Genomic DNA, 16329 nt, shown 5'->3' on the forward strand with positions numbered 1-16329 from the left:
GAGAAAATGTAAAAAGGGAATTAAAGTGTTTGAGGGGGGAGGGGAGGGTGAAGGGAGGGTGGGGACAAGGGGAAAAAAATGAGAACCAAGACCTGGCATGTAAAGGTACAAGATCCCAGTAATGAATGTAGCTGTACAGTCTACTTAGAATGTTCCAATAAATTAAATAAAAAAGTGGTATTATTAACCTACTTAGAAGATCTGACAAAGATTGTACAAAATTTATAAACAAGAGGCAATGAGATTCATTGTTATTGTCCACAATTTAGGATAAATAAAAGAGATTTATGGTGTTTCTTTCTTTTTTGTAGTACTGGGGATTGAACCCAGGGTCTTTCCACTAAGCTAGGTCCCTAACACTTTTCTATTTTAAAAAATTTTTTATTTGTAGACAGAGCTTTGCTAAATTGCTAAGGCTGGGCTCTGACTTGTGATCCTTCTGCCTCAGCTTTTCAGAGTGCTGGGATTATATACCTGGGTTGAGAGTTACGCTGTATTTTACATCATCATTTTTCAGGTCAAGCCTCTAAAGCTAATAACAAAACCACCTGTGAGGAGTTTATTATTCAACAATAAAAAATAAATATTCAGATTCTGATCAAGTAAGTAATCCCTTAAATGTAATACAGATGCCTGTAGGCAGATGTCTTATTTATAATATATTCATAAAGAATATATAGACTGTCATTCAGTTTATACTTATACTAATGTAGGTTTATCACTGTATAGTACAATCACCAGAAACAAAGGCTAGTCTTTCCTTCCCATCTCCTCATATCTGAGGGTTAATAAACAATAATAGTATCTGTCTAAAGAAGACCTACTCCAGACTTCCTGGTTCTCATTTTATAAGAGTATTCATTAGCACCCCAGACTTATTTCTCAACATAAGAGAATATTAACTAGACCTCAAAGAGTTGTTTCTCTGCACAAAATTTTCAAAATGTCATTGTTTTCAATGTGCTTCTTTGAGCAATATAAACAACAATGTTATCTTCTGGCCAATACCTTTGGAGAAACCAAGTGTTCCAGAGCACTTCTCCCCTTGAACTGACCTGAGGCAGTCATTTGTGCTAGGAAAAGTAGGTATATAGAGGTAGCATCCAACTGCAGGTGTCCCCACTGGTCATCACCCACTACAGTGGCACACGTTTTGGTGTTGTACTTGGCATGGAGGCTATCCTTTGTGCTTTGACTATATTTGAAGGACTCTACTTTATCCACCTGAAAAAAACAAAAACAGCAAAAGAAGGACATTTAGAATAATCAATCAATATGCCACAGTTCTCTAGTATTTTAACATATATCATTGAATGCTATCTTCAGGCAAATGAATATTTACAATGCATTGTTTTTCCCCAATACTGCAATAACCGGGAAAGACATTATTTTTCAGTTGAAGCAGTTAAATCCGAAAATAATAACACATGGTCAAAAAGTTATTTCTTATTCACTGATTCTCTTTCACTCTTCATATAGTTGCTTTGCCACATTGTAGATATGAACTGAGATTCAGAGCATTTGAGTGAGAACAGCTTAGTAAGAGCTAACTCAGTGTTGTGCATTTTTTGCTGAAATTGAGGAAAGAATTTTGAGGAAAATTAGGACAAGATGATATATTATGAAGAAGTAATAAAAGAAGCTGCTGAGATATACACAGAATTATAGAGATAAAGTATGATGGAAAACTGCTATTAGAGATCAGTAGGGAAACACCGGAGGCTGGGGATACAGTAGAATGTGTGCTTAGCATTCATAAGGCCATGGGTTCAGTTCCCCTACTGAAAAAAAAAGTTCAACAGGGAAATGTTGGTCATAAAACAACTGAAAGTCTTAGTTCTTGAAATTTAGGTTTGATTATTTATGCTTGTAATGTATGATAGTAACTACTACACCTTAAACATCATTTATTAAATTAGTAACTTTAAATCTATTTGGTAAGGTAGAAAGTGCAAATATCTAAAATACAAAAAAAGTAGCATGGACAGGGGAACAGTAGATAGTTATTAGGGCAATAAAGAGAGCACTAACAAGGAAGGTCACAAGTCTGGATCAATTTCTTTCTACTTTAGATTTGTTGTGTCTCTTGTGTGTCTGTGGCCAGTCACTTTACCAATTGGGCCTCAATTTGTTTTCTTTTTTTTCTTTTCTTTTGAGACAGGGTCTCACTATGTAGTTGAGACTGACCTGGAACTCACTATGTAGTCCAGGCTGGTCTCGAACTCATGGCGATCCTCCTGCCTCAGCCTCCCAAGTGCTGGGATTACAGGTGTGAGCTACCATGCCTGGCTCAATTCATTTTCTAATGAAACCATCTCAACTCCAGAAAATGAAGTCAGATTTGATGTGTGTGACATGTTTTAAGAACTAGGATAAAATACTTTTTACTAAAATACTTTTGTACAGAGAAAACATAAACTCAAAGATAAATGGTAGACTGCTAAAAAATCTGCAATGCATGTAACAAATGATTTATGTCCACAATATATGAGAACTCTTCAGTAGGTAAGAAAGAGACAACCTAAAAGAAAAATAGGCAAAGGACCTAGTAGGCACTTCATCAATGAGGAAATGCAAAATTTCAATCTATACATGGAATGATGCTCAGCTTCACTCAAGGTCAAGAAATGCAAATTACTGCAAGTCCAAGATCCTTTATCTCCAATCCTAAAGCCAAAACACTTTGAAAAGGTTTTTCAAGTAAGTTTTACTGTCAAAACTCATTTGGTCGGGGTAGGGGGTAGGGGATTTAGCTCAGTGGTTCTGCCCCTTGCCTCACAAGCACAAGGTCCTGAGTTCATGGTGGGAACTGGGTGTCCTAAATACTGTGTGCTAAGCCTGTGTTCTTGTCATGCTTCAAAGAGCGAGTCTGCCACCAGGAAGGGCCCACCACAGACCAAGAGAATCCAGCCTCTGCTTCCACAGGAAGAGGGCAATCACAATGACAAAAAAGATGAATAGCCCTAAGTGGTGGTTTTAAATAAGTGATGTTTGACAGCTGAACTAGTCAAAAAATTAATGTAGAAATAAAGGCTGCCAAAGTAGATGAACCAGCTCCAGCTGGTGGAAGAATCATGTATTGAAAACCAGTCAAGGGTCCCTCAGATGAAAAGTGTTCCAGTTTAACAGCAAACTGAAAAAAAAAAGGCAAAGCCAAATGGGAATGAATAAACACGATTTAGTTACATAGAATTCACAAAAGCAAGTGAAAAATAGCAAAATAGCAGCCTCCTTCTTTAGGCAATGAAGATGAAAATGAGTGAGTATAGACATTTTAACTTAGTCTCCTATGAAAATATGTGAGGTATCTTTTGTTTGCTTTGCTTTTCTGAGGCTAGGCCTCTCTATGTAACTCAGGCTGGTTTTGAACTCACTATGTAGCCCAGGCTGGCCTCAAACTAGCAACAATCCTCTTCCTCAGCTTCTCAAGTGCTGGGCTCATAGGCGTGTACTACCATGTCCGGCACAGGTATTTTTTCAAATAATAGTTTCCTCTGCTTTTTTTTTTTTTTTTTTTTTTTTTTTTTTTTTTTGATTTATTCTCTATTCTTTCGCGTTCAAATTTTTTTTTTTTGGTACTGGGGATTGAACTCAGATCCTTGCGCTTGCAAGGCAGGCCACTGAACCGCTGAGCTAAATCCCTGGCCCATCCTGTTTTTTAAAATAACATTTCCCAGTTTTCACATTTATTGTAGAAAATTGAGAAAATATGCAAAAATGAATAAAATAAAAAACTATCCATCAATACTGCTCAGACTAGAAATACCAACTCTGTAGAACTTAACTACAATTAATGTTTTATTTTTATTTTTATTTTTTGTTTTGATTTTGTGGTACTGGGGATTGAACCTAGGGCCTTTGCACTGAGGTATATCCCTGCCCTTTTAATTTGTGTTTTAAATTTTGAGACCGGTCTCCCAAGTCACTAAGTTGCCTGGGCTGTGCCGAGTGATTCTCCTACTTCAGCCTCCCAGAGTGCTGGGATTACAGGCAGAAATCACCACAACTATGTGTGATTAATGTTTTTTCCCCATGTGTAGAGATATTATGTATACACACACATATACATGTATATATATATATATATATATACATGTATATGTATAAGTTATATTGTTTAAACAAACTGAGATTGTATTACATATGTTCTCTGTCCTGCTTCTCATTTGGTACTGCAATGTATTTTCCAAATTAGTAAATTTCAAAGACCTGACATTAATAGCTACAGAGAATTTCACAATTAAACAGACTCCCTATTGTATTTTCATCATTAGCATCATACCACCTCTGGTGGGGGAGATGATAATGTACCTGGTTGAGAATCCCTCCTCAGCTCCTACTAAGGGAGTCCATATGACTCACTATGGAGAGTTAAAAGATGCAGGTGGATGCCTGCTTAATAAAGCTGCTAGGAATTTATTTATTTATTTATTTATTTATTTAGGTACCAGGGGTTGAACTCAGGACCTTGCACTTGCGGGCAGCAAAACCACTGAGCTAAATCCCTGGCCCCTAGATGTTTTGATGCAAACAGATTGAGCAAGCAGCAGCCTTTACTCTATCTCTTTACTTTGCTTGGAGTGCTGACATGAAACCTGAGCAGCAGAGCCAGTTTTTGGTATAAGGAAGATAGTTACTTGCTTTGGGTATTACAGTGGATGCCTAGGGAGCTTGGATCCTAATGAACTGCTGACCTCTGAACTTATTGATACATGAGAAGGAACACACTGCTTGTTTAAGCCTCTGTCAGGTTTCTGTTACATGTGGCTGAGTGTGCAGTCCTAAGTGATACAGTAAATCCTGGTCAGATATTCTTGTACAAACACCTTTATTTTTATTTTTGATGGTTTCCTTAGTTAGAGTGAATTGCTAGAAGCAGAATTACTATAATGCATTTGAATATTTTAAAAACTATTTGTGTTCACTGTTAAATTGCTAGAGGTTTTTAACTATTTTAATCATTTTCCATCCCAAGAGCCCACTTCTTATCATCCACAACAGTTCATTGGCCTTGAATTCACATCAGGCTTTCAGTTCTAGTCAATTTCATGTTGTGGATAGGTATTTGATAGTTAAATTTAATTAGAATTTTCTTTGATCTACCAGGAAGAATAAACTGTTTTTCATACATTGACTATTTTACATTTCTTGGATTAACTTTTTGTTCATTTCCATTAGTATAGTCATGTTTTTCTTACTAATCAGTATATTACATAACCCATCTATCTCATTTTGTTGATCTATTTCTGAACCTTTCTTACTAATTTATAAGTTGGATAATCTATAGTCTTTTTGTTATTCTGTTTCACATAAGGAATCACTTGTTTAAAAAACTCACTTTGTAGCAATACTAGATTGATATTGATAAGGGCTGTTTATAGACTATATTTCATTTAGTGTCAAATGACACGTTTCCCTATATAGATACATTTTTATTATAGAATACTATTCTAGATCCACTGAAAGAATAAGGTATAGTATATGCAATGTACTACCTTTTAAAATCTGAAAAAATTTAATTCTTTTAAAATTTATTGTCTTTATAGTACTGGATATCAGGCCCAGGGTTTCACACATACTAGGAAATTGATTTATCACAGAGCTCTGTGCTGGCCCTGAAAAATTCTTCATTCCAAAGTTGATCTGTTTGCTGATGATATGACACTCTTCATAGAAGACCCAAAAAACTCCACCAACAGATTTCTAGACTTAATTGACAGATTTAGTAGAGTAGCTGGATAAAAAGTCAACACTCAAAAATCAATAGCCTTCTTATAAAACAAATAATAGACTCACTGAGAGAAATTTGGGAAACAATCCCTTTCACAATAGCATCCAAAAAAAAAATCTAGGAATCAATCCAGCAAAGGAAGCAAAACACCTCTACACTGAGAACTACAACACTGAAAAAAGAGATAAAAGAGGATACAAGAAAATGGAAAGACATCCCTTGTTCCTGGGTAAGAAGAACCAATATAGTGAAAAAGGCCATACTACCAAAACTGCTATACAGATTCAATGCAATCCCTACTGAAATCTCAACAATATGTTTCACAGAACTAGAGAAAACAATACAAAATTTCATTTGGAACAAGGACAGACCTAGAATAGCAAAAGCCATTCTAGGCAACAGAGACGTGGCATTGGGTATCACAACACTTGAAACTATACTACAAAGCCACTGTGATAAAAACAGCATGGTACTGGTAAAGAAAGAGAACCCAGGATCAGTGGAATAGATCAAAAGATGCAGAAACAACTCTAGTCATACTCAGCTACCTCATCTTTGACAAAAGAGCCAACCATCCTCACTGGTGGAGAGATAGCCCCTTTAATAAATGGTGTTGGAAAAACTGGATTTCAACTTGTGAAAGATTAAAATTAGATCCCTTTCTTTCACCATGCATTAAACTAAAATCCAAGTGGATTAAAGATATAAATATTAAAACAGAAACACTAAACTTAATAAAATAAGTTAGGCAGAACTCTTGAAGACATTGCCATAGGAAAAGACTTTATGAACAAATCCTCAGTAGCATGGGAACTAGCACAAAGAATCAACACCTGGGATTTCATCTTATTAAAAAGCTTCTGCATTGCAAAAGAAACCATCAACAGAACTGAGAGACAAACTACAATGTGGGAAAAGATTTTTACCAGCTGCTTCTCAGATAAAGGACTACTATCTAGAATATATAAAGAAATAAAAAATCAAACGCCCACATATAATGCCCCAATTCCAAAATTGGCATCTGAAATGAACAGACATTTCTCAGAAAAAGAAGTAAAAGCAGCAAATAAATATAGGAAAAAATGTTCCACATCACTGGTCATTCGAGAGATGCAGATGAAAACAACACTGAGATTCCACCTCACCCCACAAAGAATGGCTGCTATCAAGAAATCACACAATAACAAATGTTGGTGGGGTGTGGGGAGAAAGGAACCCTTCTCCATTGTTGGTGGGAGTGCAGACTGGTGCAACGACTGTGGAAATCACTATGGAGATACATTAAACAACTAGGATTGGAAGTCCCATTTGACCCAGCTATTCCCCTGCTGGGTATCTTCCCAAAAGAATTAAAAGAATCATACCACAGTGATATATGCTTACCCATGTTTATAGCAGCACAGCTTGCAATGGCTAAAACTTGGAAATAGCCCAATTGCCCATCATTTAAGGGCTGGATAAAGAAGATGTGGATTTTTAAAAAATGGAGTACTAGCTGGGTATTTAGCTCAGTGGTTCCACTGCCTGCTTTGCAAGAGCAAGATCCTGAGTTCGATCCCTGGTACCACCCACCAAATGGATAAAGAATGAGAAACTAGAGACATTTATAGCTAAGTGGATGCACATTGAGGACACACTCTTAAGTTAAATTAATAGGACACACATGTGTATCTACCATATAGTTTCTCTGGTGTGATAAACTAAAAGTATAAATAAGAGTCAAAATGTATAATTCATATTGTATAATAGGCAAAAAAACTAAAGGTGTTGGGGAAATGGGAAGGGTATGGGAAAGGTAGGAAGGAAAAGAAAAAATGGGAGAGAAGGGAAAAATGGAAAAAAAAAGTCTTTGTAGGTAGGAAAGGGTGGCTAGGGGAATGGGGAAAGATAAGAACCAAGAGATATCACGGGAGAGTACAAGATTCCAATGATGAATGTAACTATATTGTATACCTAAAATGTACCAATAAAAATATATTTTAAAAAAGAGCTAGAAAAAAACCCACAAAGTTTATCTGGCTCTAAGGGTTTTTTTTTAGACCTATATCATCATTTAACCTGTATAATCATTAATAATTAATTACATTAAAATCATTTTTAAAAGAGAGGAAAAAAACTGAAAATATTCCAGTGGTAGCTGGATGGAGAGATTATAGATGACATTTTCCCCTTGGCATTCACAAATTTTCTAAAATCAATGTGCACTATTTGTGAAATTGAAGAAATATACGCTATAAGAATTCCGTAAAGGGTAGCAATATTATGATGTGCTTTTGTTAGAGAGCAAGTTGTTACCAACACCATACCTGTCTGATCATGCAGTGCAGCAGTCCCCTCATCAGCTTCACTACACTCTGCAGAAATAAATGGAAACAAGACTGTTATAAACATCATTAGACACAAGAACACTTACTCAGCAATGACAGTTGGTGCCTGACATTTTGAGAACAAGTAACTCTATCCTGGGTTCCTATTTACATGACATTTACTTTTTTGGTACTCAGAAGAGCAGATTGCAGCAAAAAGTGAAACCAAATGCTACAGTATGTGATTCTTTCAAGTTAAAAAACAATAATACAAGTTTTGGCAGGTTTATTTTTTAAAAAAATAAGCCAACCATCCTAGTAGAGGACATACCACCCACAGGAAAAGAGAAAGGTAGCTCCAAAATCCTAAGGCTCTGAGGGTATTCTAAAATCCATCCTGTGGCCTAAGAAAGGTACATCACCTTACTTCTATCTTTTCTAAACTAACCAAGAATTAAAATTTCAAAGAAATAATTATCTGAACATTTTCCCCAAGGAATAAAGTGAATTGTAACTCAGAGTAAGCGTAAAGGGGGACTGTTAATATGACTCAAAACTTTCTCCCTGGGGGAAAAAGAACAGACTTCTTAATTCTTCGGGCAATACTACTTTTCTTTCTAGGGCTTGAAAATTTCTGAAGTGGTTTGTTTTCCAATTATAACATTCCAAAATTCTGACCACCAACTATATCCCACAGGAGACTATTTTTGTCCTCTTGGAACGGCCTTTATCTGCCATTTTTGTCTTCAAGTTCCAACACCGTAAGTAGAATGGGTAGGTATGTCTTGGAAGCACACAAAATTGAAAATCTTCAGCAGTTCTCTAAGAAGCTTTCTGTTTCACAGATCAGAAAGAAAATCCATCCAGGTTACTTCAGGGAGTGCTGGCTCAGAGGTGGCTTCAGGACACCTCTGGAAACTAATCTGTTTAGGAGATACATCATTCTATTATTCCTTCAAAACATTCAAGTGGGACTATAAGCAATAGGCATGGTGAGCATAAGTATTTATGTTTTGAGGGCATTCAAAGTTATTTTTGGTATGTGTTTGCAATATCAAATTATATTTATCTTGGGAAATCGGTGCATATACATCACATCTTAACATTTTTACTTCTCCTTCTTTTGGCTTTCCTTTCTTCCTCTATTTCCAGGTTCTCTTGCCATCTCCACAAAGTCCACCTCCCTGTTTTCTAACATTTATCTTCATTTTGCTCTTTAAATTTCTTATATTTGAGTTTCTCACATAAGACAGGATAATTATCTATTAAAGTATGATCCAACTCTTTATGAAGCCTTTTACTGAGAGAAAAGTAAAAATGTTTCCTTGGGAGAGTTTCTTGAGTAATTTTCATATATAAATGACCTCCTTCCTTTACTGATAAAAGATTTTTTAAAAGATAAAGAACAGACAGTACATGATCTTGTCACATTTGAAAGCCTATAGTAGTGATTTTTAAAGTAAGGAAATGAGTATAAACCCTACAGGAAAATCACCAACATTACTTTAACCCTAATGAAAGAGACTATCTCTTTAACATAATCTGTTACTTAAAGTATTGAACACACCTTCTTTGTGGGGAGACTTTGGTCACCACACGTCACCACATACTCAAAGGTTTCTACCACATTTTCTTTTCCAACATTCAATGAATGAGAGTGGGAGGCAGGGTCAGGATTTTGAGCAATATTTTCTTTAAATCAATGATATATATAATAACTCATTTTTAAACATGTTCAAGACCTACAATCAACCAGTAGTGGACTCAGCTTATATATCATTCTGTAAAGAATCCAGCACCCTGGGATCACTTCATTGTCTTCTTTACTATTTCACCATTATCTCTTGCCTACTGGTCAACTCTCTTTACCATTCAGGCTCACTACTGCCATCTAAATTTACTTTAATTTGAGCAATAAATTATCCATCTGTTTTTGTTCTCCTATAGTGGCCATTATTAGCAATTTTGTCTTCAAGTTCCAATTCCACGTCAAGATAAAATTAATAGGAAGTATCTGGAGATAGGAGTGACAAGATTGTTTTTACTCAAACTGGTTATTTTCTGATTCAAGTGTATCAATATGCCATTAATTATAAAGACACTTTCATGCACCAGTGCTTCTACTCACAGAAAATAACACTCCCTTTCATCTACTCTTTTCAGGATATAGATCTATATATCTGTGAACTGACAATATAAGAATATATGACCATACACAACCCCCCCAGGTATACATAAACCAGATATTTAGTGAACCTTTGGTAGATTTTGTAGAACATAAAGGCAAGGAGATAAGACAGATTTGTTAAACAAACTTAACTATTACACACTGTACCTAAGAATTCCTAATTAATCAGTTCTATTCCCCCTCCCCAGGTATATATCAACCAGCTCAATATTCAGTCTTTTGGATGGGTATGGTTGGTCTCTTTGAGCCAGATTTATAGTGAGAATTTGGAACAAAAAGCAGAACAGAAAGATTTGAACAATTTAAATTTTGGCTAGAAAGCACTTGTATAACACATGTAAAAGTACATTGAACCAAGGCAAGAAGATGCCTTGAGGGTATTTTAGGAATCAGCAAGACCTCGCTCATTGCAGGCTGAATGGTGCAAAAGTATAAACCTTTTCATCTGAGAAAATTCTCTGGGTCCGCTGCTGAAAGTGGGCTGCCTACAGAACTTATTTCTTGGGAACCACTTCACAAGATCAGGTGTCCAGGTATATAGAAACCATGGTCCATGGGGTTCTGACTACTACATGAATTGGTGCCAGATCATGGTGATATTCCCATGATGTTGGCTCTTCGGGCATACAGAATAAAAGAATTGTGTAGTCATGAAGGTGTCCACACAGATTTCAAAGGAGGGTCTGAGAGGCCACATAATATGTCCCTGAGAGATGGGTACATGAAGCTGTGAAAATGAAGCCAGATAAGCAGTAGAGACTTCAAAAAGTTGTATATGCCAGGAATGAAGAATATCTGCTGGGGAAAGCTGCATGCAATGAGTATAGCTAGTACAAGAGAGAGCCCATGTGGGCTCCAACTGGCAAGGCCATAGGGGTGAAAATTATAACTGTACAATCAAGGAGGGACAGGAACCACAGAAAAAGTGTACCTGTACTGGGCTTTCAAAGAATGATATTAGTTCATGAAGGAAACAGGAATATGGAAGAAACAGTGCCCTTAAAATCTGACGGTGGCAATATCCATGGCTTCCATGGAGGCAAGAAGCCAGACAAAACTAAATCTGAAGTCATAAAATCCAGGTTTTAGTTATGGCACCACCAAATTCCAGCTTCATCTGTTTAATTCAGCCCCTTCATGTAAATTTGGGAGAACAATACCTAATTTACAGGGCTTTGTGAGAATAAAAATACTGGTAATTTTGGTAAGTATGCTATAAAATGAAAAGTATTTATATAATGTGATGTTAGGTATCTTTTTAAAGTGATTGTTACAGGAGCAATAATGATACCAACCTGGTTGGAACTGGGGGTAGGATGAAGGGCACTAGTATGAAAAAAATCTTCTGTTTAACATGGTTCCAAACTTAGTTGGGCTAACATTCTACAGAACACACTACAGAAGATACTCCAAGTAGTATTGCCAGGGTGATCACTAGAATGAGGACACAATTAAAATAAATAGGGATGTTTGGTTAAATGTTCAGTAATTTATTCTATTTGTTTTTACTTGGGAAGGTGGAGTTTCAGACACATTGAGTTTGTGGAGCCACAATATATAAAGGCAAAAATGAACAGAAAAATGAAAACCAGGGCTTGAAACTGAAGATTAGAGTTCAAAATGAAAATTTGGAGGTCATTCTCATAAAAGTAATATCTAAACTCATGATAAAGATGAGAAGCTACACAAAGAGAACAAAATTAAGGAAGAAGTAGAACTGGAGGCAGCCAAAGGGAGATCACTATTTGTGTGACTAATTTTTATGGCTATGAGACTGTATTTACTTTCCTGGGAGAAAGGGGCAGTTGTAAAACCATACATGTGCATGATCCTGTTCTCAATCTAAATTATGAGAGTCACTTAAACTCTTGTTTCATTTATATCCAGAATTCTCTTCAGATCTCTGACATTATTTATCAGAAAAAAACGAGGGTGAGAGTTGGAAGGAAAGGTACAAATGATTAATAATCAATGTTTTGTGAAAATCCATACAATGATGGAAAGCTGGCAGTAGGTGGAAATTTATCTGTGGATTTGATGGATTCAACCCATGTTCATTTACCAGCCATGGATCAGTCATTGTCTATGCACATTAGAGATCTCTCTGTACATTAGAATCACTTGGGTAATTTAAAAAACTATTCATAACCCTGGCTTCAATTTCCAGAGATTCTTATTTAAATTGTTCCAAAGTGGGGTCCAGTAAGGGTACACCTGAAGAGTTTCCCAAGTAATTGCCAATGTACAGCCAGAATTTAGAACCACTCATCTAGACCAGGGAAAAATCCAGCCCGACACTCTTTTTGTAAAGTTTTGCTGCAACATAACCATGCTCACTGTTTATGTATAATCTCTGGCGCTTTTGTATTACAACTCCAGAGCTGAGTAGTTGGTCAGAGAACACAAGTGACTTACTATGCCAAAAATATTTACTATTTTGTCCTTTACAGAGGTGGTTTTCTGACCCCAGGTCTAGATTAATGGTTAATCAAGTTTGAAAAAATTAATGAGATCTGATACAAAAATATATTAATCCATAACGGAAATTCATAGCAAGTTTAGAATTCTCACAAGAACTTTTCTTTATTGATGTTGTATTCTATTTCCATAAGGTTTTGAAACATTCCAAAATTACTACTGTGGTGAAATAAAGTTTTTTATGGTAACATGAAATGTTATATAAGTACTGTGTGCTAACTGCACCACTGGAGCTCCAATATGAAAAGTTATGTAATGGAACGTGAAAATTTTAGAATGAACAATTCAGTGTTTCCCTACTTTTTCTTCTTCCTCTTTTAAATTCTTTCCACTTGGGTCAAATATGGAAAAATTTCAACTTTGCAGAATAAATGATTGGTCAATAGGGATAAATTTTTTTCTTCTAATAATATTTTTTAAAATTGATAAAATCATACCAGGTATGCAATTCCAGTTCTACTGGTATTTATTTCTAGCAGAAACAAAACAAAGAAACAAAATACAAAGCAAAATACTCAGAGTAGGATGTAGGATGTGGCATTAGGTGCTATAGGCACTACACACTCCTCTAAATTTCCTGTACTTCTACAATGGTATTATTTCTAGAAAATTCATAAAAATATTGATCTGTACTTCCCAGGATAGAGGAAAGACTCTCCAAATAATAGCTTGAAGGAAAAACAAATGCCTGCTGTTGCTAAGGACAACATCCCACAAAATGTTGGTGCTCTTAAAAACAACCAAATTTTAATATTCTGATTTATAGATGAAGACGAGTTCAGCCTGCCTAAGTCTGAAAGAGACCACATAAGAAAATGGCTGGTGTACAAAGAATTTTTCTCACTAATGGAAGAGTCCACAAGCATCTTCTGACTGACAGCAGAGTACCTCAACTCTTAAAGTCCCTGTAGCCCAGATGATCATTTACTTGGTTATTTGAGAGGATGTGGTTCCCTGTCCATCTAAACAGTTTTATAAAGGATGTTCAGTTACTGAGCAGGGCCTTAAAAGTGGGTTTAAGGGTAGTAGATCTGCTGACTCTGACCTCAATTTGCCTCTGGGAGAAGGGGGAGGCGATAACTGACTTTAAGAAGCAGTGGTCATAGCTATAAAAATCAAGTCTTTACTTGTGTCTAGAATGGAAAGTTTGCTGATTTGTTTCAGTTATACTCATACAAATAAGTATTTGTTTAAAAATAAAGAAAAATAGGAAATATCTTCCTCCAAACATTCTACTTAACGCGAATGAATTGGAGACTGCAAAAAAAAATATTACTTAGAAGGAGGATCATTAATTTTAAGAAATGTCCCAAGATAGGATTTTCCAAGGTAATGGAATAGGCTGTACTCTCTTCCCCCACATCAGCAAGTTTCATGTTTCCACTGCAAAGAAACATTTCAGCACAATACAAAAGATCTTTTTGGAGTGTAATTTTAGGAAGGCGAAGAAAGAGCTACATTTTCTTGCAAGGCAGGCCACCAAACTGCTGAGCTAAACCCCGGCCCCCAGAGCTACATTTTCTTTAGTCCCTGCTCCCTCCAGCCTGACTACACATAGCTCCAGATCTCTTTGTAGTTTTGTTTTCAATACCTGCTCCAGTTCATAGGCCTTTGCCTTATCTTCATCCCGGTCTGCATTCTTCCGATAGGCCAGACCCAAACCCCACACGGCCAAGATACTGTACACATTATCTCTGACCCAGGCATCTTTCTGATCATAGCTGGCTGGAAGCAAGCCAGTAACTGGATTCTGCAAGGCCAAGAAAAAGAGGACAGGCAGGTAACCATAGAGCATTAATATTAGGAAAGGAAATCTATGAAATGGGTTATTGGGAACTTTGGTCTTTCTCCTACTTTCCTACTCTTGAGTTTTGTAACCCCTCTTCTTCTGACTAGTTGCAGGCAAATGCTATCTCCACCTCCCCAGCTTTGCAGAGCTAAAAGTGACAATAAAAATGTATATATTTAAGATGTATACTAGGATGATTCGATATATATTCATTGGGACTCAATTAACACAGTCAAGTTAACGAACATATCCATCACCACACATAGTTACCTTTCTTTGGTATAGTAAGAATACTTAATATTGACTCTCTCAGTGAATTTCAACTATACAATAAAGTATTATTAATGACAGTCATCATGCTGCTGTTTGTTAGAGCCCTAGAAAATACTCCTCTTTCAATGGAAAGTTTGTATTCTTTCCAAATACTATCTTGTGCATATATAAAGAACTGACTAAAGCTTTACAAGTCCAAAATGTGAGTATTACTATGATAAAGTCACTATTGGGGTATTATGAAAGGGTATTATTAAAAGAAAAGTTTTAACTTTCAGTTAGAATCAATTACCAATACAAATGAGCAGTAAAGGAGTAGTAAAAGATAATGGAAAGTATATATAGCATGGTTAGCACACCCCTATAATCCAAGCACTCTGGGAGGCTGAGGCAAGAGGGTCGGAAGTTCCAGCCCCACCTGGTCAACTGAGCAATTGAGTGAGACTCTGTCCCAAAATTTAAAAAAAAAATATTAAAAAGGGGTGAGGATGTAGATCAGTGTAAAGACCCTGGGAAACTTAGCAAGACTCTGTTTCAAAGTAAAGTAAGGTATAAAATAAGATTGAATGGGCTGAGAAAAAAAAAAGGGCTGAGGATATCCTCCAGTGGTACAACACTTGCCTAGCACTCGTGAGGAGCTGGGTTCAATCCTCAGTGCTATACTCACCACAAAAAAGTATATACAAGAAAAAAAAAGTATATAAAAGATGCTTTGACCTTCACAATAGTCTAGTCTTATGATGGCTAAATGTTCCCCTACTTCTTTTCAGTAGCAGGTTGGGAAGAGGAGATGAGGCCCAATCCTGGGGGCTGGGAAAATGTCAAGCTTCAACATATGTTGCCACTTTGCCCCTGGAATCAGGCGTGGCTTTGGGGACAGAGCTCAGGGGATCATGGCCATTGGTGCCTGGCTCTGGTTTGGCTCCAGACCCAGAATCTACCTTTCCTTCTTTTACGGCCTTTCCACCTAGGGAGTAGGAGAACCTGGTACACACACACACACACACACACACACACACACACACTCACACCACACGGGCTTACCCAGGATCTCTGCTCAGTAGACCACGCTCCACATTTTTACATCCCCGGTCATCCCAGGTGACCCACCTACAATTACCTGGTGGCACAGGATGGTCTGATGCACCAGCCGAGCATAGCCATCTAGCCGGACTCCAGAGTTACTCCGACTCCTCATCACGTCAAGTTCCTAAGTCCTTCCAAAAAACCGCCCGCGGGCCCAAGAAAGAGATGTCAACACCGAAGAAATGAGGTTTCAATGCAGCTGCCCTTCTCACTGTGGGGAGCCCAAGTGTCACCGCTCCAACCTGGGGCTGGTGGGTCCAGTGCAGGGCTCCCGGGAACAGCGGCCTTCGTTGCCTACCCCCAGCCCTCCCGGCTTCCTACGGTCTAGAGCCCAGCCACAGCGCCTGCGTAGACTCTCCTCTGCCTCGCTTAGTCTCCTGCGGCCTCCGCCTCTGGCTCCAGCCTTCTCCGTTCAGGTCCCAGAGGAGAACGCCGGCGCCCAGATCCTGCAGCCGGCCAGGGACCACAGGCCACCCGC

At 37.3% G+C, this 16329-nt stretch overlaps 1 protein-coding gene and 1 pseudogene across 5 annotated transcripts in view; one reads left to right on the plus strand and one right to left on the minus strand.

Moving 5' to 3' along the window:
* The window catches only part of Phka1 (phosphorylase kinase regulatory subunit alpha 1), a 144285-nt gene extending 127962 nt beyond the window's left edge, over positions 1-16323 (minus strand). For all 5 annotated transcript variants that reach the window (XM_010607968.3, XM_010607967.3, XM_010607966.3 and 2 more), the window contains exons 1-4: positions 15886-16323; positions 14295-14453; positions 8038-8085; positions 1056-1224 (exon numbers count right to left, since the gene is read on the minus strand). In XM_010607968.3, the coding sequence (XP_010606270.1) occupies positions 1056-1224; positions 8038-8085; positions 14295-14453; positions 15886-15963 (454 nt within the window). In that variant the 5' untranslated portion in view covers positions 15964-16323. The remainder of the gene's footprint in view (positions 1-1055; positions 1225-8037; positions 8086-14294; positions 14454-15885) is intronic.
* LOC104850861 lies at positions 1612-3263 on the plus strand (annotated as a pseudogene).
* Positions 16324-16329: the final 6 nt, after the last annotated feature.

This window comes from Fukomys damarensis, unplaced genomic scaffold (genome assembly GCF_012274545.1).
Source record: "Fukomys damarensis isolate Sample0158 unplaced genomic scaffold, DMR_v1.0_HiC HiC_scaffold_39, whole genome shotgun sequence".
Lineage (NCBI taxonomy): Eukaryota > Metazoa > Chordata > Mammalia > Rodentia > Bathyergidae > Fukomys > Fukomys damarensis.